This window comes from Aquarana catesbeiana, linkage group LG09 (assembly GCF_042186555.1).
Source record: "Aquarana catesbeiana isolate 2022-GZ linkage group LG09, ASM4218655v1, whole genome shotgun sequence".
Lineage (NCBI taxonomy): Eukaryota > Metazoa > Chordata > Amphibia > Anura > Ranidae > Aquarana > Aquarana catesbeiana.
Genome location: NC_133332.1, coordinates 153,575,578 through 153,599,322, shown reverse-complemented (window position 1 = coordinate 153,599,322; position 23,745 = coordinate 153,575,578). Strand labels below are relative to the sequence as shown.

Genomic DNA, 23,745 nt, shown 5'->3' with positions numbered 1-23,745 from the left:
CAATCAAGAAGGAAGTCCTCCCCTATATAACCCCTCCTACACAGGAAGCACATCAGTTTTGTAGCAAGCAATACATTCCCAAAAGAGGGGAGGGACCTCTGTGTCCTGTGATGTACTCCAAGAAAAGGATTTTACAGGTAAGCTGCAGAAAAATTCCTATTTTCTTTATTGTGCATCACAGGACACAGAGCCGGTTATTATATTAATAACTACTTGGGACGTCCCAAAGCAACATCCTTAAGGAGAGGGAGACACCATCATAGAAACTGCCACCAGAGAAGGAGCTACTCTGCCATTTGTAATACGCTGAGGCCAAAGGCAGTATCTTCTACGTTTTTGACATCCATCTGGTAAAAATCATGTAGATGTATAAACCAAGGACCCGACTGTGGTCTTGCACACCTGGGCCACTGACACTCAATGACGGCTGGCCCAAGATACTCCCCCACACCTGGTAGAGAATCTCTCCCCAGAAAAAAAATGGGTTTTTGCCATTTAAACCATAGGCATCATTGATAAACTAGCAGATCCACTGCTAAATATTCAACCTTAGGAGAAAAATAAAAAGCAAGATACTCTCCTGATTCAAGTGAAAACTAGAAACCACTTTAGGCAATAAAAGTGGATGAGGACGCAACATCACCTTATGATACGAGACCAAGAACGGCTCCTTGCATGAAAGAGCCGCCAACTCTGACACTCCACTCAGTGAAGTGATAGCAAACAAAGAAGCCACCTTTACGAGAAAGGACCAACAGAATCCCCCAATTGGTTCGAAAAGTGGCCTCTGCAAGGACAATCAAGATCAAATTCAAGTCCCAAGGACACAAGAATGGCCTGACAGGTGGGACTGTCCAAGTTACATGCTGTATGAGGTATGAACAAGGAGTGAGAAACAACAGCCTCTGGAAAAGAATGGATAGGGACAAACTCGGACCCTTAATGGTACTTAAGGCCAATCTCCTTTCTCCTACTATTGGAGAAAGAAAAAGAAAATCTCCCACTCACATATTTCTGCGGGTGTCACTTCCTGGCTTCACCCCAGGCAAAAAAAAATGTCAAATCCTGTAATTGAAGTTCCCCAAAACTGGCTTCCAGGGGCTCAACAGTGCTGAGATACAGGACTTAAGACCATTAGGTCCTGCTGGACTGGAAGTGTCCAAAGAGCAACCCCCGCAAGACTCACTATGTCAGTGTACCAAGCCCTCCTGGGCTAATTCGGCCAACACTAATATAAGTGTTACCACCTTACGGATTCTTCGTAAAAAGATGTGACAGAAGCCGAAACAGAGGAAAAATATCAAATAAGGGAGTACCAGTACATCTACCCCTATTGGCAGTGGGACTCTCGTCCTGGACACACCTGTCCCAACTTGTTGTAGAACTTCAAATCTAGTAGATTCACCTGCAGAGTTCCCCCTGCCACTAGTCTATGCCTGGAATATGTATTGACGATAGAGACAGCACTTGTACTGTCCTAGACAGAATGTGGTTCACCTCCCTGAGTCGCGTGACCTCTGATGCTGCCCTGGTGGTTGATATATATGCCCGCAGAGGCATTTCCGCATTGAACCTACAACTGGTATGTCCTATAATCCAGAGAAAAGCATATTGGCCAGAAATTCCAAGATATTGATGGACAATATTCTCTCCTGTAGAGACCAAGCCCCCTGAACTGTAGACAGCCTCAAATCAACTTGGAGAGACTGGCATCAGTGGTTATTATTCTCCAAATTCCTGAAAAGGAAGAATATCAACCACCAATTTTTGCTCTGCAACACCCCGGAAACAGAGCCTTCCGGCAATCCAATGAATGGATCTTCAAGTTCCAGACAGAGAGAATGATCCTCTACCAAGGCCTGGAGTAGGCCTGTATGTAGGGAATGTGCTTTGAACTAAACACAGATTCACAAAAAAAAAAAAAAAAAAAAAAATACGGCTTTCCACTGCAAATACAGAAAGCCTTAATGAGCCTTGAAACAAACGCAAGGCAAAAGACTGATGACTCTGTGGCAGACCCAGACAGTCCCAAGAGGTGCACTCAACCTACCAGGTTTCTGCCGGATAAAGATGGAACAAACCCCCTCAGAGACTGCCCTAAGATCTTCTGGCCTGAGATACTCCCAAAACACAGCCGCCTCAGATGTCTCCCTCACTCAGGTGGGGAAAAGCTTACAGCATCTGGTATTCCCGGGCAGTCTCCCATCTATATACTAACCAGATTTGATCCTGCTAGGCTTCGATCAACCGAGATCAGACATGATCAAGGTGATGCGGCCGCAGTCTATCTGATGAAAAAATGAATGAAATACTGCAATGCCAAACACCACAGTGGCTCAGATGCATCTTACACCACTGTCAATCGGGAGATGTGGACACCGCCAGATCCCTGAACCTGAGGGCGGTGCACCTGCCTCCCCCCGGCTGACTCTCTTTTCTGGAACCATTTAACTAGTATAACAGGTAAATAACGCAGCAACAATATTAGCCAACCTAATATACAGTCCTCCAAGGATGCAGGCCTAGAAAAATGTTGGTTTAGCGCTATGCAACCCCTTACGTATGTAAATACCTAGGCCTGAAAACATGCAGGTATGCAAGTATTCTTGCCATTCATGCATTTTTGTATGCAGTCCCAGGCAAACAAGCACAGCTGTATGTAGTCCCAGGCAAACAAGCACAGCTGTATGTAGTCCCAGGCAAACAAGCACAGCTGTATGTAGTCCCAGGCAAACAAGCACAGCTGTATGTAGTCCCAGGCAAACAAGCACAGCTGTATGTAGTCCCAGGCAAACAAGCACAGCTGTATGTAGCCCCAGGCAAACAAGCACAGCTGTATGTAGCCCCAGGCAAACAAGCTCAGCTGTATGTAGCCCTAGGCAAACAAGCACAGCAGTATGTAGTCCCAGGCAAACAAGCACAGCTGTATGTAGTCCCAGGCAAACAAGCACAGCTGTACGTAGTCCAAGGCAAACAAGCACAGCTGTATGTAGTCCCAGGCAAACAAGCACAGCTGTATGTAGCCCCAGGCAAACAAGCACAGCTGTATGTAGTCCCAGGCAAGCAAGCACAGCTGTATGTAGTCCCAGGCAAGCAAGCACAGCTGTATGTAGTCCCAGGCAAGCAAGCACAGCTGTGTGTAATCCCAGGGAAACATGCACATATGCATGCAGTCCTAGGCAAATAAGCACATATGTACGTAGTCCCAGGAAAACAAGCACATATGTATATAGCTTAATGTAAATAAGCACATATGTATGTAGTTTAATGTAAACATATACGTATGTGGTACAAATGAAAACATGCCAGCATGTGTTAAAGCAACATGCATCTATGGAAGCCTGCGTTTATGGAAGCATGTACTTATGTAACTATGCATTTAGTCAAAACCTGAAAGCTTGCATCCCTGTAAACACGCATTTATACAGTATGTGCCCATGGAAACACGCATTTACGCAATAAGCAAGCATGCGTTTATGAAACGCGTTTACGCAACATGAATCTTTATGCAGACATGTAACTTTATGCAACCATATATATTTATGCATGAGTAAACATGAATCTTTATGTAAACATGTATATTTATGCAAACATGTATAAACATGCATCTTTGTGCAGACATGTATCTTTATGCAAACGTGTATCTTTATGCGAACAGGTATAAAACATGTATCTTTAGCAACTGTGCATTTCAGCAACCGCACGTTCCAGCAACCGTGCGTTTCAGCTAGTTTGCAAGCATGCACCTGCTTAACTGCAGCTGGCCCCATACTAGTCATGCAGGATTTAGCCAAGCAGATATGCATCCAATATAGCCTCTATGCTGTTTCAGAACAGCGAAAAAAATAAAAAATAAGCTTCTGCAGACCAAACGCACACTATACTGGAGACACAATTCCTTAAAGTGCTCCCGTACCCATGTTTTTCCAAACATGTGTATATTTAAACATGCCTTTAAGAAACAAGTTTGCAAGCATGCATACCAAGCTGCACCTGCCTTCCGAGCAGTAAAAAGCACTTTAAAGTGAACTGCTATCTGTCCAGGGGTGTATTGACTTACACTTGAACAGTCCCCCGGATTAAGCAGTAAATATGCAGCATCTAATCATGACTTGTCCACACAGTTCTCCCATAGTAAGTACTCATACCTTGTTAGTATCCATGGGCTGCTGTTATGTCTCCAGAGGCCCTGCTGAACCCGTTGACCACACGGCAACATGGCTGCCCTTCCACTTCCAGCCTACAAAAAAATAGGCCATACTGAGCGAGCCTGCTCCCTCTAGTGGCTGGAGGAGAAACCGCAGCCCACATGACTAAGAAGTAAACAGCATACTGCCCTCAGTGGCCACCGGGAAAACAGCCAGCCAGATCTCTCTCTTTTTTTTTGAAAGAGAAACTTCAAACAAATGCAGACTTGCCATTCCTGCTGCAGGACCCTGAACATAACAGGAGTCCAATCTTCACGGCGAGTTTTGTCATAAAAGACCTTCAGAGACTTGGTCCCCCTTAATGTGGGGTCCACTCCCCTTGACCTGTATAGCACCCTGCAGGAAAGCACCTTGGTCAGAACAAACACTGCACAGGGCTCCATTACGCAGGGTCCAGCACCATAAGCCTGCATTACAGGCAAACCTCGAAGAATCTTCTCTCCTTCCAACGAGGCTCAGGTACCATCCATTTTGGCTGATGGCTTTTTTGAATGGATCCGATTGAAGTCCATGATTCTTAATAGAACCGTCCAGACCTCCAAGTATGCTCCAAGAAAACACATATCAGTGACCACCACCTTACAGACACTGGCAAAAAAACTTATGTGCTTCCTGTGGAGGAGGGGTTATATAGGGGAGGACTTCCTGTTTGACTGATCTACCAGTGTCCATTCACGCATAGGTGGCGTATAACCCAAGTAGTTATTAACATAATAAATGTCTCTGGGTCCTGTGATGTACGATAAAGAAAAAAGAATGTAAACCCAGTGGTTATTAAATACCATCAAAATAAAACTGTTTCAAACAAATTAAATTAAAAAATTAATCTGCGTGCACCATCGATGCATGACTGTATTGTCAGCCAAACTATCACAGCACTGTAAAAAGGCCTTAATAAAAAGTACTATATAAAAGGTTACCACTGAAGTGGTTAAAAATTAGACACAGCCTGGGGAGAAAATCCTGTCCTCTGCCAACAAGCTACAGAATGGGACCCTTGCTCTCTGTGGGTAAGCAGTGATCTATTTTCAGAGGTGTGGATGTCATCTCTGAAAAGAGACCACTACTTCTTCATAAAAAGCAAGTGTCACTGTGCACTGCTGTGTGGGGGAACAGGCTTTTTGCTTAAGCTGTGGCTGCTTTAGGAAAAAAACTAGCTGTAAAATATTGAACATATTTTGTTTTAATGCATCTGGAATATATTTAGCCAATTTAAACCGAAGCTTCAATTGGGCTTTAAAGCTGTGGGAACAGCCTTACTGGGATTGATAAATGAAAGAGATTGATAAATAAAAAATGCTGGCTACAAGTATAAGCAACAAGGATGAATTTTAAATGGTTTCAAACTGCTTCACAATACTGAGGTCTTACATAACAGAGAGATATAAATTCAATAGATAAAACAACATAATGTAGGGGCTGAAAAATCTTAGACGCCTCTCTGTTTAAAGAGGGGAAAAAAGGCTGCACTCTGTCACTGCCTATGGGGTGAATACACTAATGAACCAATTGACTGGCCGCTATTTAGGTAAATTCTCAACATGGACTATTTGCATCATAGTTGTAAATGAGCGTTCTAAATACCTAGAGCAATAACGACACACACAACTACAAGTGCATTGTAAAACAGACCGTAACCATGTACATACAGTTGATCCATGTAAGGGGGAGTAAATACTTATCCCCACTCATTATCCCTTCCCATTCTGATTCTCTAGACTTGAAAACCCAGTTGCATACAATGACCCATACTGGGCCCTTCCACATGAGTGGACCGATCAGGTCCGCCTGTTTGTTTTTCAGGTGGACCCAATTGGACCACCCATTGTTCTTGTGACAGACCTAGCCGGGAGAGAGACTTTTGGAGGGGACTGTATGCTAGCCTCTTGCCGATCGAGCGAGCAAGGGGCTCGTTACAGTTCTCTATGGGGAGGCGGACGTAAATGAACAAGTGTCTGTTTACACTCGCCTGCATCCGATCCGGTCCATCAAATACAGACAGATGGGGATTTGTTCCCCATCCGTCTAGTGGATCAGATGACAGTCGAAATGGAATGGACAGGTGGTCCGTTTCCATCCGACCACCCCATAGAGAAGAGCGGGCTGTGTCCGCTCTGCATAGGCGGAGCGCACACGGAACTGTCATCCGCCTGCTCAGTAGGGATCAGAGGAAAGATGCCCCGCTAAGCAGGCATATACCGCTTGACAGAGTAAGCCACGTGTGAAAGGGGCCTAAGCCTGTAGGATTTAATTTGCCACATGTACGGCCTTAATTGATCCCCTATTAACTTATAGAGCTATAAGTGCAGCAACCACTTCATTATAGCAAAGAAAACTCTGAACTTACCTTGTTGGTATCAGCAACACTGTTCTGCCTGGCGTCAAAGATAATAAGCTTGTGTGATTGGGCATTGGCATCCATTATAGTCTGTAAATACTTTTCATCTTCTTTACATCGCTTATCATTAGGCCCAACTAAAGGCTGGCTACAGCGAGTTATTGTAGCCTGACTTTCAGGGTGGATCCAGGACAACACCTGCAAACAAAAGTGCTTTTAAAATTGCTACTGCAAGTTAAGTTCACCATAAATAACACTTTCTCCAGACCTCCTCCTGCACAGTGTTTTAAAAAGCTTCTGTGATAGGTGGGGACACTGCAATGCACCTTGGTTTTCATACATTAAAAGGTAGGAAGGGTGGATGCCCTATCTTAGTTACCCCATGAACAGCAAAAACTGACTGAAGCCCTGTCTCATTTATCCTAGCATCTTTTGACAGCTTCCTTTTGGACAACCAATAACATTTCTATTTCAACTATACATAATCTCAAACATGAAGTATTATTTGCTAGTCCCCAGCTCACCGGAATACGTCCTTTAGCTCTAAAAGCGGCCACTCTGGCCAAGTCATCATCTGCTACACTCGTCGGTACAACAAAGACAGCTGGATAGGTGTCACACAACTCGTAGTTACTGTTTATCTTGGTGATCTTCCAACTTTCATTGGGCAAGCCCTGTAGAAGAAATAGGTGAAACATAATTATTCTTCATTCACTAGAAATTCAATAGTCTTAAAGTATATTAAGTGGAAGTTCACATTAGTACCTCATAAATGAATATATAAAAAAAAAGAAAAAATAATAATCAGATGATCACAAATTGATACCATTTCAATACATTCTGTACTTAATTTGTAACATTCGTTCTGCAATTTTGTGACCTATTTTCAGTCAACAGCGGGCTAAAGCCTGCTGTCAGCTGATGTCACTAAGCCAGTACAGGCTGGCGAAAGATCCCTGGATGAGCAGCTGGCTCAGCCTTACTGAGCCAACTGTTTCCACCCCCTCCACAGCCTGGCATTCCAGTGAGCGCTGGAGGGGCACAGCAGAGAGCCGGTGACTAACAGTAATCAGCTCACTGAGGATCGAGAACTGAGCAATCAGTGGTCTTTAAATCACTCAGTTCTCAGTGTAGAGCAGGATGCAGCTGGGATCGGTGGTGCAGCCATCTAGGCGAGTATGGCTGTTTATGTTTTTGCATTCCCACACTTTACTTTTAAAGTCTTTGCAATTTTATGTCGAGGAACATTATTCTGAAATCGTTTTACAATTTTTAGATGCAGCTTTTCAGATTGGTGACTCTCTGCCCATCTTTACCTAAATGCTCTTTTAATACCCAGTCACGTTATTGACCTGTTGCCAATTAACCTAATTAGTTACAAAATGTTCTTTTAGCTCTTCCTGTTAGTACCACTTACTTTGACAGCTTTTTCTTGCCGTGCCCTAACTTTTTTGAGACATGTTGCTGCCACCAGTTTTAAAATGACCTTATTTTTTCTTAAAATGGCACGGTCACTCAGCTTAAACATTGCATACGTTTTCCATTTTTTTTTTTTATTATGAATAAAATATGGGTTTATGAGATTTGCGAATCATTGCATTCTGATTTTACACAACATCCAACTTTTTTAGGAACTGGGTTTGTACACCAAAGACGGCTGGAATGTCATGTTGCTCCCTGCAGCAAGAGATAGATCATTATTAAAAGTACTCTGTTGCTACAAGGGTGCATGAGGGACTTGGATCAGGTCTCTTAAGAAGAAAAGAAAAAAACAAAAATTAAGAAATAAAGCAATCAATAAAATGTATTAAATAAAAAAATCCCCTTTCACAATTTCCATGTTCCAACAAACACATAAAATGCTTTGAATTTCTTTCTCTTTTACTGCGTGAGCATCAAACGCTTGCTTAAGAAAGCACAATGTCATAAATTTTAAGTATAGCAAATCTATAAAATATGTCACCATTCTGTGCTGATTTTTGTTCCAGGCACACCCGAATTGATTGTATTGTAACATTAAGAGTTTGATCAACCTTTTCCTGGGTACACCACAATGTAACATCAGAAGGGGAGAAAAGACTCCCCCCAACTAAAACCTACTTCTTTGTCAAATAGTCAGCAAGCAACTGAGGAAAATAACCAAAAAGCAGCATTTTGGAAGAGTGCTGGCATGTCCAAAATAAAGGTAGAACAAATTTGATAGTGTATTAATATCCTAACTATTCATGATAACACATGTACAAAAACTAAGCTATTAGGTAGCATTTGAGACTCTCTATAGTTAGTAAATCAACCACCAATGAATCTATTAATAAATACTATGTTTTATTTTGTAAATCATAAGATATTTGTATGAAGCTGAGCTGAAACTTCGAGTTGCCAAGTGATAGCCAAGAAACCTTAAGGATTTAAAGAAGATCTGTATTGAAGAGTGGACCAAAATCCCTCCTGAGATGTGCGCAAACTTAGTAACCACCTACAAGAAATGTCTTACCTCTTTGCTTGCCAAAAAAGGGTTTCTCCACCAAGTACTAAGTCATGTTTTGCTTGGGGATCACATACTTATTTTACTCACTGAACTGCATCTCAATTTCTAACATTTTGTATCATGTTTTTTTTCAAAATTTTTGGTTAATATTCTGTCTCTATCATGTAAAATACACCTATGATAACAGTTATAGACCCTCCATTTCTTTGTAAGTGGGCAAACATACAAAATCTACAGGGGATCAAATAATTATTTTCCCGTGTGTGTGTGTGTATATATATATATATATATATATATATATATATATATATATATATATATATATATATATATATATATATATATATATATATATATATATATATACACATACACACAAACACACAGTATATGATACTTATTACTTTGAATCAGATATATAGCTCTAAACCTAAATTATGATTTGGCTAAATATATTACACTATACCTGTCTCTTGTATTCTGTTGTTGGATCATAAACTTTCCAGCCATCCACAGAGAATTTTTCTTTGTAACTAAATGCAAATAAAGGCTAAAATAAAAAGACAACATGGGTTAAGGATAACATTCTAATTAAATGGATTGGACATGCTGCTATTTGCAGGTTAGGCATAAAGCATTGTACTCGGAAGTCCCTGAACTCTGACCCGGGACCTGCTGCAGTCCAAGCTGTTAGCAGTCCTCGGCTGTAAGCTAGCTCATGTGCTTACCTATATAAAGGAGTTACAAGGTAACTGTTGCTACTTATGGGATGAACCAAAATAGAGCATTCAGTATCCAGCTCTGAGCCAAAACGGTTAGTGAGAACATTTCAACTCCAACCACCACTAGGAATACTTGCCCAAGAAGTACCCAGACAATGAGAGGAATAAGAATATTGGATCCTTGTGAGGATGAACCTTTTCTGACAAAACAGAGCTCAGATAGAAATCACACAATCTAAGCAACAGCAGCAAATCATACAAGGAGATTTTTATCACATTTAGCAAATATGAGTACATTTAAAGTCTGAATTCACTTTTACAAACAGATTACACCAGTATTTTAGGGTGTAACATGTTCCTAACCACTCTTCTCTTGTGACAGCGTACAGAAGTACGGACAGAAAAAGTGTCCGCAGGAGTCTGACTTTGTACACACGATCGACTTATGGTTGCAATGCTTTGCAGGCTCCAGTGGAAAAAAATAATAAATTGACATTTGTTGTTACTACAAAAATATGTGAACTTGTTTTTTTAAGGACAAATTAACCTTTAAAGCAGAACTTTAGGCACAAAATCTTCAATATAAATAGATTTCTAAATAACCACAAAATAATAAATAAATAGGCTATTTGTGCACCAAATGCCTTTGGAACCCCAGTAATTACCTTGTAAAAGTATTATTATTATTATACAGGATTTATATAGCGCCAACAGTTTGCGCAGCACTTTACAACATGAGGGCAGACAGTACACTTACAATACAAATCAATACAGGAGGGATCAGAGGGCCCTGCTCGTTAGAGCTTACAATCTGGAAGGGAGGGTCAAGTGGAAACAAAAAGGTAATAACTTTTTCAGGGATCGTTTAAAAGTTAATAGAGTAGGAGATAAGCAGACAGATTGGGGTAAGGCATTTCATAGGATTGGAGAGGCTTTGGAAAAGTCCAGGAGGCGAGCATGGGAGGAGGTGATGAGGGAGCTAGAGAGCAGGAGGTCTTGAGATGAACGAAGAAAACGAGTAGGTTGGTATTTAAAGACTAGGCTAGCGATGTAGCTGGGGGATAAATTGTGGATGGCTTTGTAAGTAGTTGTTAGTATTTTGAATTTAATTTGTTGGGTGAGCGAAAGCCAGTGGAGGGATTGACAGAGAGGGGTAGCAGACACGGAGCGATTGGTAAGGTGGATGAGTCTGGCAGCAGCATTCATGATTGATTGAAGAGGTGATAGACTATGTAGAGGTAAGCCAATGAGAAGGGAGTTGCAGTAGTCGAGGCGAGAGATGATCAGCGAGTGAATTAAGAGCTTTGTTGTGTCATTGGTTAGAAAGGGGCTTATTTTGGAGATGTGGAGGCGGCAAGATTTGGACAGTGATTGGACATGGTGCTTAAAGGAGAGTTCAGAGTCCAGGACTACGCCTAGAACTTTGGCATGTGGGGATGGGCTTATAGTTGTGCCATTGATTTTGACAGAGAGATCAGAGGAAGGGGAAGGGGCATATGGGGGAGGAGAAATTATAAGTTTGGTTTTGGATAGATTGAGTTTAAGGAAGTGGTGTGACATCCAGACTGATATATCTGTTAGTAAATTAGTTATACGTGAGGAGACAGAGGGAGTGAGCTGAGGGGGTAGAGAAATAGATTTGAGTATCGTCAGCGTAGAGGTGGTATTGGAAGCCATGGGAGGCTATCAGCTGACTCAGGGAGGAGGTGTTTATTGAAAATAAGAGAGGTCCAAGAACAGAACCTTGGGGGACCTCAACAGAAAAAGGAAAAGGAGAGGAGGAAGTAGAGTTGTAAGAAACTCTAAAGGTGCGGTTGGTTAAGTAGGAAGAGAACCAGCGAAGAGTACAGTCACAGAGACCAAAGTCGTGGAGTTTTTGAGGAGGAGGGGGTGGTCCACTGTATCAAAGGCAGTAGAGGGGTCTGGGAGTAAGGATGAGCTCTGGCGTGTTCGCACACACCACATACAGAGCCCGCCAGGAAGTCAGCACTGCGCTGCGCTAATCACAGGCAGTGAGACATTGTGTATATAGTGGTGTTCCGCGCTTAGGACGGGCTTATAACCGAACTGCAGCCCCCCTAATAGGGAAAGCACCAATGGTGCAATCCAATAATTGTGTAATCTAAAGAAATAGGGGATTGGCGCTGTTCACTGAAAAAAATATAATAATAAATAAATCAATAAACTATACAAACTCCTAACAAAAGGGGAGCATAACACCTCAATTCCGTGTGGGTGAGACGTGTAACACAATATAAATGGTAATTGGAAAATAAATATATATGCTGAAAATAGTCGGAGATTGTGCAGACTACCCAAGATAAAAATAAAAAATACTAAAAAAAAATACTTAAACTAGTAAATAGAACTACAAGCAATAAAAAGGTGAGTGATCAATCAGATGTGTATAAAACCACACAAAGAATATATATGTGTACAATAAAAGGTATGGGTGGGTATGTCTAAAGGAGAGGACAAACACCTTGTTACCCACTGAAAATTAGTATATATACTAGTGAAACTGAGTGGTGTTGAATAAAAATATATAAAAATATAAATAAACTAGAAAAGGACTATCGGTATGTAGTGTGCAAACAATCTAGGTGCACAAAATGAATCAAAAAAGTGAAAGAAGCCAAAAAAGAAAAAATGAAAATCCAAGCAACCAGAAAGAATTATTATTACAAAAAAAAAATGAGGATATCCGTGAATAATATTCTATCGTTCAGTTCAGTGTAAATAAACAATTCTTGTGCAGCAGGCTAGTGTATCTTCAAAGGTTGCGGATAAGTCCGTCCCACTGAGTGTATACTGTCCCGTGTGGAGTCCCCTCTAGTGCCCCCACTCACCAGAGCGCCCAAACCCCTGCAGGGGTAATGGGCATGTAGATGTGAATCCTGATGATGATCCAAGTGGTTGGTGTCCCCCTCACCACCTAATTTCCACCTGTGTCACCAGATCGCTTTCAAAAGGCATCCATCCGGAACAATTACCATGTGCAGGGAGAAGAGAAGAGCCTCATAGTGTGATTCCGAATATATATTTATTAAACTCAGGTTAACAACAAAAAGAAATAAATAAAATCAAAAACTCAAAGACTAAAACCAAATAGCACTCTGCCGGCTGGCTCCACATGCGAAGCCGCAGACAGTGCAGTGTGAGCGGCTTGCGTTCCACAGCAGTCCGCCGGAACCGGAAGTGCGAGACACAAAACAGAAGTAAAAAGGACGTATGCGTACCAAGAGGCCCCTTTTTACGCGTTTCGTCATCAAGACGTCATCTGAGGGCAATGACGTCTTGATGACGAAACGCGTAAGGCGTGGCCTCTTGGTACGCATACGTCCTTTTTACTTCTGTTTTGTGTCTCGCACTTCCGGTTCCGGCGGACTGCTGTGGAACGCAAGCCGCTCACACTGCACTGTCTGCGGCTTGCGGCTTTTGGCCATTAGCAGATCGTTTATTAGTTTTAGGAGAGTTTCTGTGGAGTGTTGAGGACGAAATCCAGACTGAAGGGGATCAAGAAGGCTATTATCAGCGAGGTGGACGCTCAGTTGGTTGTAGACCAGATGTTCAAGGAGTTTGGATAAGAAGGGGAGCAAGGAGATGGGGTGTAGGTTGTCAAGACTGGATTGGTCCAGTGAAAGCTTTTTAAGTATGGGTCTGACAAGTGCATGTTTTAGAGAGTTGGGGAAGATGCCAGAACAGAGGGAGGGAGCCAGAGGGTGAACGTAGCATTTGCGAGGCAACAGGATCCAGAAGGCAGGTGGCAAGGTGTATGTTAGCAAGTAGTTTAGCAACCTCGTCTATAGTGGTGGGGTTAAAAGAGGGAAGTAATGATTGTACCTGTGGGCATGAAGTGTGAGGCGTGGAGGGTATCTAAACAGTAGAGATCTCCTCGTGAATTGTATCGATCTTCTGTTTGAAATGATTGGCGATCTCCTGGGCAGTGAGTGAGTTGGCGGGTGGAGGCTGAAGTAGAGAGTTGAAAGTAGAAAAGAGTTGACGGGGACGGGATGATAAGTTGCTAATGAAAGTGATAAAATAGGTCTGCTTGGCAGTGAGGAGGCTGCAATTGTATTTTTGGAGGGCAGATTTATATCGGTTAAAATCTCTCTGAGACTTAGTCTTACGCCACAGGCGCTCATGAGCATGACTAAGTTTTTTCAGACTTCTAATATCATCTGTTTGCCAAGGTTGAAGGGGCCTGATTCTGTGTGTAGTGAGGGGGGCCTGTGAGTCTAGAAGTGAAGTGTTGTAGACAGAAGTGGATAGGTTGGTGCAGGATAGGGGTGAGATTTTGTCGTAGAGGTTGTCGATAGCAGAGAAGAGAAGGGTTGAGATGATGTAGGTTTCTGCGGGTAACTTTTAGGCGGTTGGAGGGAGAGGAGGTGGAGGAGAGGGAGAGAGTGAAACTAATAAGGTGGTGATCAGAGAGGGGGAATGGATAGTTAGAGAGGTTGCGCAAAGGTCAGAGAAAAGGAGCTCAAGGGTATTGCCTTCAGAGTGAGTAGGAGTGTGTATCCACTGCTTCAGGTCAAAGGAGGAGGTTAGGCTGAGAAATTTGGAAGTGGCAGGAGTGTTAGTATTAATAGGAATGTTGAAGTCCCCGAGAATGATTGTAGGGATTTCAGAAGAAAGAAAGTAGGGTAGCCAGGCAGAGAAGTCATCAAGAAAGGTTGATACTGGTCCAGGGGGCCTGTAGATCACAGCTATCCTTAGAGACACTGGAGTGAAAAGACGAATGCAGTGTGCTTCGAAAGAGGAGAGTGACAGAGAGGGAGGTGGCTGAAGTACCTGAAAGGTGCTATGTGGGGCTAGAAGGATTCCGACAACTCCTCCATTACGTCCACTGGATCTTGGGGAGTGAGTCCAGAGAAGACAACCATGGATAGGGCAGCAGAAGACGCAGTGTCGGATTCGTGAAGGCAGGTTTCGGTAATAGAGAGTAGATTAACGAGTTGGCGATAAAGAGGTCATGGAGAGAGGCGAGTTTGTTACAGACAGAGCGGGAATTCCAAAGGACATAAGGGAAAGGGAGTCTGGTCTTGGGAAGAATAGAAATGGGAAATAAATTGTGTTGATTGCGGCTGCTGCCATAGCGTGCAGGGTGATGGGTGCAAGGGGAACAGTTAAATGATGGAGGCCCGGGGTTTGGGGATATATCTCCAGAGGTTAGGAGAAGCAGGAGGGTTAGGGAGGTAATATGGGAGTGGTATTTATATGAAGGCCCATGCCCCAAGGTCCTGGAGATTTTGTGTGTGTGTGGATTTAGAATTAGCAGGAGTTGGTGGATGCAGTAATAAGGAGAGGACAGAAGTGAGGATGATATATATATATATATATATATATATATATATATATATATATATATATATATATATATATATATATATATATGCTGTGGGGGGGGGGGGGAGAGGGGTGAAGGAGAGACAGTTTAAGGACAGAGCTGTCAAAAAGAGTGGTAGAGGGTGCATGTTACAAGTAGAAAGAGCTGAAGGGGTAAACTAGGTCACCTGATATCTGTGCGTTGTTTTTCAAAGTATTTTCTTGTGTTCATTTGCTTTGTGCATTCGCTGAAGTGCGGAGTCAGAAGTGCTCCCACTTACAGGAATAGCCCCACTTTGAGAAAGAGCACCAGCTGCAAATGTGCCCTCTGCAAATGCTTCCCCCTTTAAGTAGCACTGGCATCATCACTGTGCTGTACAGAGACTGTGCAGGGAGGGGAGCAGAGCTGTGGGAGAAACCCATCAGGCCCACACACACTATAGAATATGGGCAAAAAACTACAGGGGAGGCGGACACAAGACCAGTCAACCTGCACAAGGAAATAGAGCAGTAGTGATAGGTCTTTATCGCAGGAAGCTCCTGCAAAAAAGCAAAGTTTCACTGTGGATTATCACACAGATCTGGATTAAAATACACAAAGCACACAGAAATTAAGAAAAAGTACACTTTCCTCAATATTTACCTATCCTGGAGTTTAGCTTTAAAGGGGTTGTAAAGCTTTGTGTTTTTTTTTTTTTTTTAAACAACAAGCATGTCATACTTACCACCTCTGTGCAAGGGTTTTGCGCAGGGTATCCTCCTCTTCTGGGGTCCCCCAGCGGTGCTCCTGGCTCCTCCTCTTCTCGAGTGCCCCACAGAGATCCGCTTTCCAAGGGGGCACTCATGCGGGCGCGATCCTGAGTCCTGCTGCTGCGTCCATTGACACAGACAGCAGGACTCGGCCCCGCCCCCCAGATCACTAGATATGACAGCAGCGGAAGCCAATGGCTCCTGCTGCCATCAAGCAATCCAATGAAGACTCAAGACAGCAGCTGGAGCTGCTGTGCTCATTCCTCGCTGGAAAGATCGGGTTCAGGTAAGTAAAAGGGGGCCACTAAAGGTTTTTCACAAGGTTAAAAACCCTGAGACTTTACAACCCCTTTTTGTGAACTATGTACCAGCCCCTCTTTTTCCTAGCCCCTTAAACCAGGGATCCGATCCTAAACTAAACCTCCACCCAGGCACTGTCTGAGCATTAATGTCCCATGGTCGTGAATGGAATGTCCCTGAACTGTTGGAGTAATATCCAAGATTTTGCCAGTGAGGATGTGAGCAATGTTGGAGCAGGTAAGTAAACACCCGGGTGGGAAAGTGTTTGAGTCAAGAGGTTATTAAAGGGTAAGTAAACCAACAATAAACTTCTCCTATTTGCTTGCTTTTGTTCAGTTAAATATATGATTAAAAGAGTTTTGTCATATCCGTTTGACAATTGCAATCATTACCTTCTTATCTCTCCAGAATCTTGTCAACTGCTCTCTGCCTGGGCAGCAAGGTTATCTGTTATACTGCTTAAGCTGGCCATACATGGATCAAAAGTTTAGCAGGGACGACTTGTGTACAAACCTCCTGCCAGCTTTTTCCTGAACGATCAGTGTCGCTGGCAACACTGATTAAGCTCCCCACCGGCAGAATACAATAGCAAAGTGAGAAGGATTCCCACATCCACTTTGAATCAGCTTTTTTTTCAACCCGTTGGTTGAACAAAAAAAAAAACAAAAATTATTCACACATGGGCTGCCTTAAAAGCCACACACATGGGCCGAGTATCAGGCAGCATCGGTTGGTTCAATAGAAACTAGCCGACATTCGGGCCATATACAGCAACCGGCCAACTGAAGCTGGTCAAAGGGGCATGACCGAAAAAGTTCTGCCGATCGACATCCGTTCAGTGCTCTCAGCCAATGGCTGTGAGATCAGACCGGTGTGGTAGTCCTCTAGCGGGATGGTAGTCCTCCTGTCAGAACACAAAAGCTCAGTGGGGAGATCGTTGTACTAACATGGCATAGTTAGTGCATCAGCTACTCCCGAGCACTTTAGTATTTTTTCATTCAGCCTGCTGGGTTGAATGGAATAAAAAAAAAAAAAAACACAATAGTGTGTACCAGGCTTTAGTCATACGTTCTTGTTTAGATTTTAGGAGAAAATGGCCCCAGATGCCATCTGTTTAATGGCTAAACTGATCCTAATGAATCACTTCTTACATAAGCTTTGTGTTTGACAGATAACACAATTGTATTTTGTAGGCAAAACAGTTGGCCAGTAAAAGCACTGACAAATGGGAGAAAGTCTGATCTAAGGAGGATCCATCCAGGGCTCAAAACACAAGTATGGGTCTGATATTACATCAGAGTTTATGTAATCGGAAACAACAGATTATAATCAGGTGGGGTTATAGCTATGTTCCTAAAATTCATAATTTTCCAGCCACCACAAAGTCCATCAAATTTGTGCGCAAATACTTTTTTCAGTGTGTAAAGAAATAGAGTCATCACAGGGAATCTAGTGAGCTCCCAACATAATTCTAAAGTATTCCTGGCAGAAATAAGAAGTGGCTCGAGCTACACAGATCTGCCAGTTCTTGCTTAGACTTTCTGATCGTGTTATGGAACATACATATGCCTATGTGAGAAAAGAATCCCAACTGTTCAACAATTTATCATGTTCCAAGCACATGAAAAAATAAATCTTTCATATAAATTTTTTTAAAAACTTAAAAAGGCACATACAGCATCAGACAAATAAGTGGGGGCTGTAGTTCTGTAAGAGTTAAAAAAAAAAAAAAAAAACAATGTCCCTGCTATTCAGAATTTCATGTTTTACAGTATTTTGCTTGCTTTATCTGCTAGGATGTCAAACTTCCCCAAAGCAGCCACTGACAGATCGGCTAAGGTTATTTCTGATATGGTATCAGGAGTGCCAACACATTGTACATTACTCTTGCTCTTTGTAAACCTGCACCCAGATCATACACACCACAGGATTTGCATATTCAATCTCTCACACACCTCTGCAGCCATGGGTATTGTGCAGAAATTCATTTTCAATTAAATCTTCACTAGAGAGCAGATCTTGGCCAGCTTATAATATAAACAAACGCAGATGTTCCCACACTGTTAGGACTCTGTTACACTAGTGTCAGCCTTGGGTGGTTGACAGGTAGCTGAGCGGCATTATGTTTCCTCCTCACCACCTGTTTTAAACCCTGTACAGCCCACACCGCTGCATGCACTGAAGGTCACACTCAGCACCAGTACTGTCTGCTGAACTTAATGGGGATTACATTTTTGCCTCAGCGGCGAAACAACCCCCATTGCCCACTGTGTTGGGTTAAGGGGCACAGTAAAACCCCAGCTAAACCACCCAATTTTACTGCCCCTGGCCACAAGTGTTAATAAGCCCTTAAAAAGGGACTGAAACTGGACTGGAGAGTTTTTGCTGTGATCTTTGAGAAGGAATAATTTATCAAAAGCAGCTAGAGAGGTGAATGAGAACTTAAAGTTGAACTCCAGGAATTACCCATTTTTAAACTTAGATTTGGCCTGCTTGGTTGTATACAATTATCCATGTGTCACATCTGGAGGGCCGCTGGGAAATGTGAAATTTACACTATCAGTCTGTGCTACATACAGTCAGTGCTGTCCTTTTCCAGGTGCTGCTAAAGTGACTTGCCTCTGTACAGTGAACACAGGGGGTTGCTGGCTTCCGTATTTCCACTATTTAGCAAATGTCTTGTATTTTTTTTCAGCATCCCCAGTGACAGTCCAGATAAGAGAACATCTTGTAACCAAGCTGGTGAAATGTAGGTCTAAGTTCCTGGAGTTCAGCTTTTTTGCTGCTTGTTAAGATTAGTTTAAAGTCAAACTTTAGCAAAATATAATAGAAAAAAAAATGAATGCAGCTATGTAATCATTTATACATCATTAAATGGTTACGTACCTGGCATCAGCTTCTTTCAGTTCCTGTGTTCCTTTTAGAACTGAAGTGTAAAAGTAAGAAGCAGTACAAGGAGGCAAACAAACATCTAGTAGCAGAAAAAAGTACTTTTTTTTCAGCTTTTTTTCTCTGTACTGAAAAATTGCAATAATTGTTTTGTTATTATCTTGATTCTTTTGATCTTATTTTTTTTTTTGCTGGGGTTATGCTTTAATGGACATGGTCTGGGCACAAGTTCACTTTTAAGTGTAAGTTCACCTTTACAGAAAAATCTGTAAGGTGAACTTACACATGACCCCCTGCCCCCCCCCCACCCGGGCAATCTCCCATTCTGTGCCTTGGTACAGGGGGTCCCTGACAAACGACTCCTACTTACGAACGGGCCTCAATGCCGGCTGCTTGTGCTCCCTTGATGGTCCTGGATACCTCAGAGCAGCTATCTTGCCACATTCCACACTGCAGTACTTCATGTACTGCATGGCGAGAAGAGCCCCACAAGCAGTGTTACGACTTACGAACAGATTTCACTTACGAACAAACCTACAGTCCGTATTGCGTTCGTAAGTCGGGGACCCCCTGTATATCCATGTCAGGAGTCCAGAGCTTAGAAATCCCCTCGGCATCCACGCGTCTTCTCCATTGCAGATAGGACAGGCTATGCGGCTGCTGATTGGTGGGCGCCAATCAGCCAATGTGACACCGCTGACCGATTAGAATGCTCCAAAACGTCCCTCCTGAGGAGGGACGTTTTGGACATTCAGCTCAGGGGATTTCTAAGCCCCAGACTCCTGACACGGATATACCAGGGCTCAGAAGAGGAGATTTCCACGGCCCATGTCAGCGGGACCAGGGAAGGGGACGAGGAGGGGGGTCCAGTGTAATTTCACTGTACGGATTTTTCTGTAAAGGTGAACTTAACCTTTAAGCCTTAATGTTTCCCTGAATGCATGCAGGTGAAGTTTGGTGCTTTATTCACAAAAAAATAAATAAATAAAAAATAAGAAGGATGAAGGTCAGTTACTTACCAGTCCATTTGAAACTGGAAAGGCAAGCCTTATAAGATTTTCAAATATTTCCAGCTTGCTCTGCTCTTCCTGTTTGTAGGCCAGCCGTAGGTTCCTCATATCCTTTCGAGAGATAAAGGATAATCTTATTAGAACTATACTTACTATACTTTGTGGATAATCTGATCATCCATCAGTAAGTGTAGCATTGCCAAAAATCAGTGGAAGTTGAAAAATGTCACTGCTTTTATGTCTCTTTAGAAACAATACAGGCTTTGGCTTTCAGGGAAAACAATCAAAGTCAGGCATTTCCTAGTAAATAAATACAGTAGCTACAAAGAAGAACAATGGCTTAATTTATGCATTCCATGCTGCTCTGACCAAAGCTCTTGCACAGGCTTTCCATTTGGGTCTCTCCTAAAGCCCCGCACACAGGAATCGAATGTCTGGACACATTGGGCGATTAAAAAAAAAAAAAAAATTGGCCGACATTTGGCCCATGTGTATACCACCCTGTCCGACAGAAGCCGGCCGAACATGCTGGAAAAACAACAGCCGACCAACTCCCGATCAGCACGACCAGCCAATGGTGCAGAGCACTGATTGGAGTGTTATTGCAGGGGGGGGGGGGGGGGGGGCGTCCCTGTCAGAACACAACAGCTCAGCAGGGGAGATCGCTATCCTAACTTCTCATAGTTAATACAGTGGCTCTAACCAGAGAGGACAGTTTTTTTTTTTAATTCAACCCGAAAAAAACTCCTAGTAAGTGCCAGGGTTTAGCTGGCGCATCCAATCAGGGAACCATATAGCATATTAAGTGCCACCATGTCAATGCTTGGCAGAATAAGAGATACCTAGTGGGAAGTAAGGAATGCACACTGATCTCCTTTTCTAAAACCAAGCACCTCTCAGGAAAAAAAAGGGCCTTAAACAGACAACTGCCTAGTCTGTTACTTGGACATGTGTACTTGACAAGTTGGGGAAAAACAACTGCAATGCATTAAACAGCGTATTTTAGCACAGCACACGTTACAATGCACATATTAATTAGTCAGTTGTGGTGTGAATGGGCTTTAAAGTGCCCCTGACTGTTAATAATCAGAGCTCAGTAAGGTAAATTGGGTAATTATGGTATGCTAAATAATGTGACAGTACTGAACAATTTTGAAATGCAAAAAAATGGAACAGTAACTACCTTGCATACTATTTCTATACCACAAGAATTGTTCCCTTGACTCTGAACTCCTATTTTCTCCACCCTGCTGATTACACTCAGGGGGACATCCAGGATGAAAGGTGGATCCTGGAAGAGAAGGAAAATGGGTTGGTTCATACTGGTGAGCACTAAGCATACATGGATTAGAAAGGAATAGGAATGGTAAAAATGAGCACTCTCTATACAAATCGCATATAACAAGCCCTGTTTATGCCTTGCTTAACTGCACATAAAAAAGGTATGCAATAAACCACAATAAATCAATATTAAAGGGTCTGCCCAGTCAAAGGTAATTTTAGGGTTACAGATTGAATTTATTTTTATTAGAAAGGGTTATTTCTTGGAAGAAAAAAAAAACGGCATGGATGCTAATGCGGAGTCAGAATTTTCATCTCTTTTCCTGCCAAAAAGTTATCTGAATATTATCTAAGTATTCAAAGACACATATTAAAGGGGATAATAACAGTGGGAATTGCAGCAAAAGTTATTTTTGTAAACTGTACCCAAATAACTTTGTAACTACCTTTTGGCAGCATCATAACATTCAAACAAAGTTTCCCATAAGTGACATTTAGAGGATTCTAGACTTGTTTTATCTTTGGCTTTGCAGGATTTTTCATAAAGTCCCCTTAGCCACCTGCTGGGTTTTTATACCTCTACGACAGTGGTTCTCAACTCCTGTCCTCAGGACCCACTAACAGGCCAGATTTTAAGTATTACCTTGGGGAGATGCAGACTAGAATACTGCAATTACTGAGCAGCAAATGATATCACCGGTGATGCATTTCAGTTATCTTGCAAACGTCGCCTGTTAGTAGGTCCTGAGGACAGGAGTTGAGAACCACTGCACCAGGGGACTTTAAAGAGATATTAAAAAGGCAGATTTTTAAAAGAAATTAACAAACGTTATACTTACCTGTTCTGTGCAGTGGTGTTGCACAGAGCAGCCCCGATCCTCCTCTTCTCGGGTCCCTTGCCAGTGCTCCTGGCCCATCCCTCCTCCTGCTGAGTGCCTCCATAGAAAGCAGTTTGCTATGGGGGCACCCGAGCAGGCTTGCTCCTACGCCCCTGCTTTGTGTGTCCATTTACACACCAAGCTTGGCTCATTCTCACTCCCTCCTCACTGGCTGTGATTGACAGTAGGGGAGCCAATAGCTCCTGCTGCTGCCTCGGCCAATGAGGAGGAAGAGACCTGGGAGAGTTTCTGCTCTTATGCACATCGCTGGATCCAGATGGGGCTCAGGTAAGTATTAGAGGGGCTGCTGCTGCACACAGGTTTTTTATGCATGAAGGAAACAACCTTGAGCCTTTACAACCAATTTAGGAAAGATTTCTGCACCTTATTAGGATTTTTTTTTTTTTACATTAATAGTTATGGGGAATTCTTGTTACTGACTTTGATGTTCCAGTTCTTGTGCTGAAATGGAGTTTCACATGGACCTATCCCTGCCCCATGCAATAGTTCATTATAGCTGTAAAAGCTGTTAAGGAAAATCCACTCCCAGAAACGAATGCTGCATGCACTGTAATCCGGAAAAATGAACTCCATAACTCACCCTTTCAATGTTTTTGAAGTACATTTTAAAGTCTGTCACGGTTAATGTTCCACTGACTGCACCCCAGAATGGGCAAATGTACATAACATCTTTAGCTGTAAAAAGAAAGTTTGATATTAAAGCAGATGTATTAGTAAAATATACACTTTGTATGACTGAATCAGGCACATGACATTATCAAATCATATTATTTATAAAAAAAAAAAAAAAAAAAAAAAAGAAGATAATTTTTTTCCATTAAAGAGAATGCAGCTCTTCTTTAGACACAGTGTTCTGTACCAGTCAGCTGATACAAAAACTGTAGCTGCTGTCTTAAAAAAACACACACTCACCTGTCCCACGATCCAGCAGTGTGCTCACCCCAGTCGGTTTCACCTGCTGTCTTCTTTCCACGGTGCCGGCATCTCAACTATGGGCACCCGGCTATGACAGCTTGTGGCTTCATAGACGGGTACCCACTGCTCATGCGCATTATGAATGCAGTACTCTTGGACCTGTCAGGTGTCCCAGAAGACTGCAGGGGGAGAGAGAGGGAGTGGGAAAAGCTTCTGATCCGATCATCTAGGCAGTCAGAGCAGAAGTGGGAGCGGGAACCTGTCAAAATCGGGTACCTGTTCCCCACCCCCACTCCTCAAAAGTGGCAATTCTTCAAGAGGAGCGGGGGATGAGTCCTTAAAGCGGAACTTCCTCTTTTGGGTGGAGCTCCGCTATAACTATCTCTAGATAGCAGGCGTGAAAACTCTGTAAAAAAAAAAAAAAAAATTATTTCACTTTCTCCTTTCCCCGTTGGCTGGACTTAATTTTTTTTTCTGGCTGACCTCCTTATAAAGAAGGGGCTGTCATTGTGTATAGGTAGACTGAACACAAATGGACATTTAAAGATAACATTTATTTTTAAAAACAGCTTTTTCCAGCTTCTGCAAGAGAGTCGAGAAGGAGAATGCAAGCAATA

At 42.6% G+C, this 23,745-nt stretch overlaps 1 protein-coding gene across 6 annotated transcripts in view; it reads right to left on the bottom strand.

Moving 5' to 3' along the window:
• The window catches only part of MTMR1 (myotubularin related protein 1), a 148,959-nt gene that overhangs the window by 58,322 nt on the left and 66,892 nt on the right, over positions 1-23,745 (bottom strand). For all 6 annotated transcript variants that reach the window (XM_073599279.1, XM_073599280.1, XM_073599283.1 and 3 more), the window contains 6 exons: positions 22,794-22,888; positions 21,217-21,324; positions 20,043-20,144; positions 9,501-9,584; positions 7,071-7,220; positions 6,556-6,744 (listed from right to left, as the gene is read on the bottom strand). In XM_073599279.1, the coding sequence (XP_073455380.1) occupies positions 6,556-6,744; positions 7,071-7,220; positions 9,501-9,584; positions 20,043-20,144; positions 21,217-21,324; positions 22,794-22,888 (728 nt within the window). The remainder of the gene's footprint in view (positions 1-6,555; positions 6,745-7,070; positions 7,221-9,500; positions 9,585-20,042; positions 20,145-21,216; positions 21,325-22,793; positions 22,889-23,745) is intronic.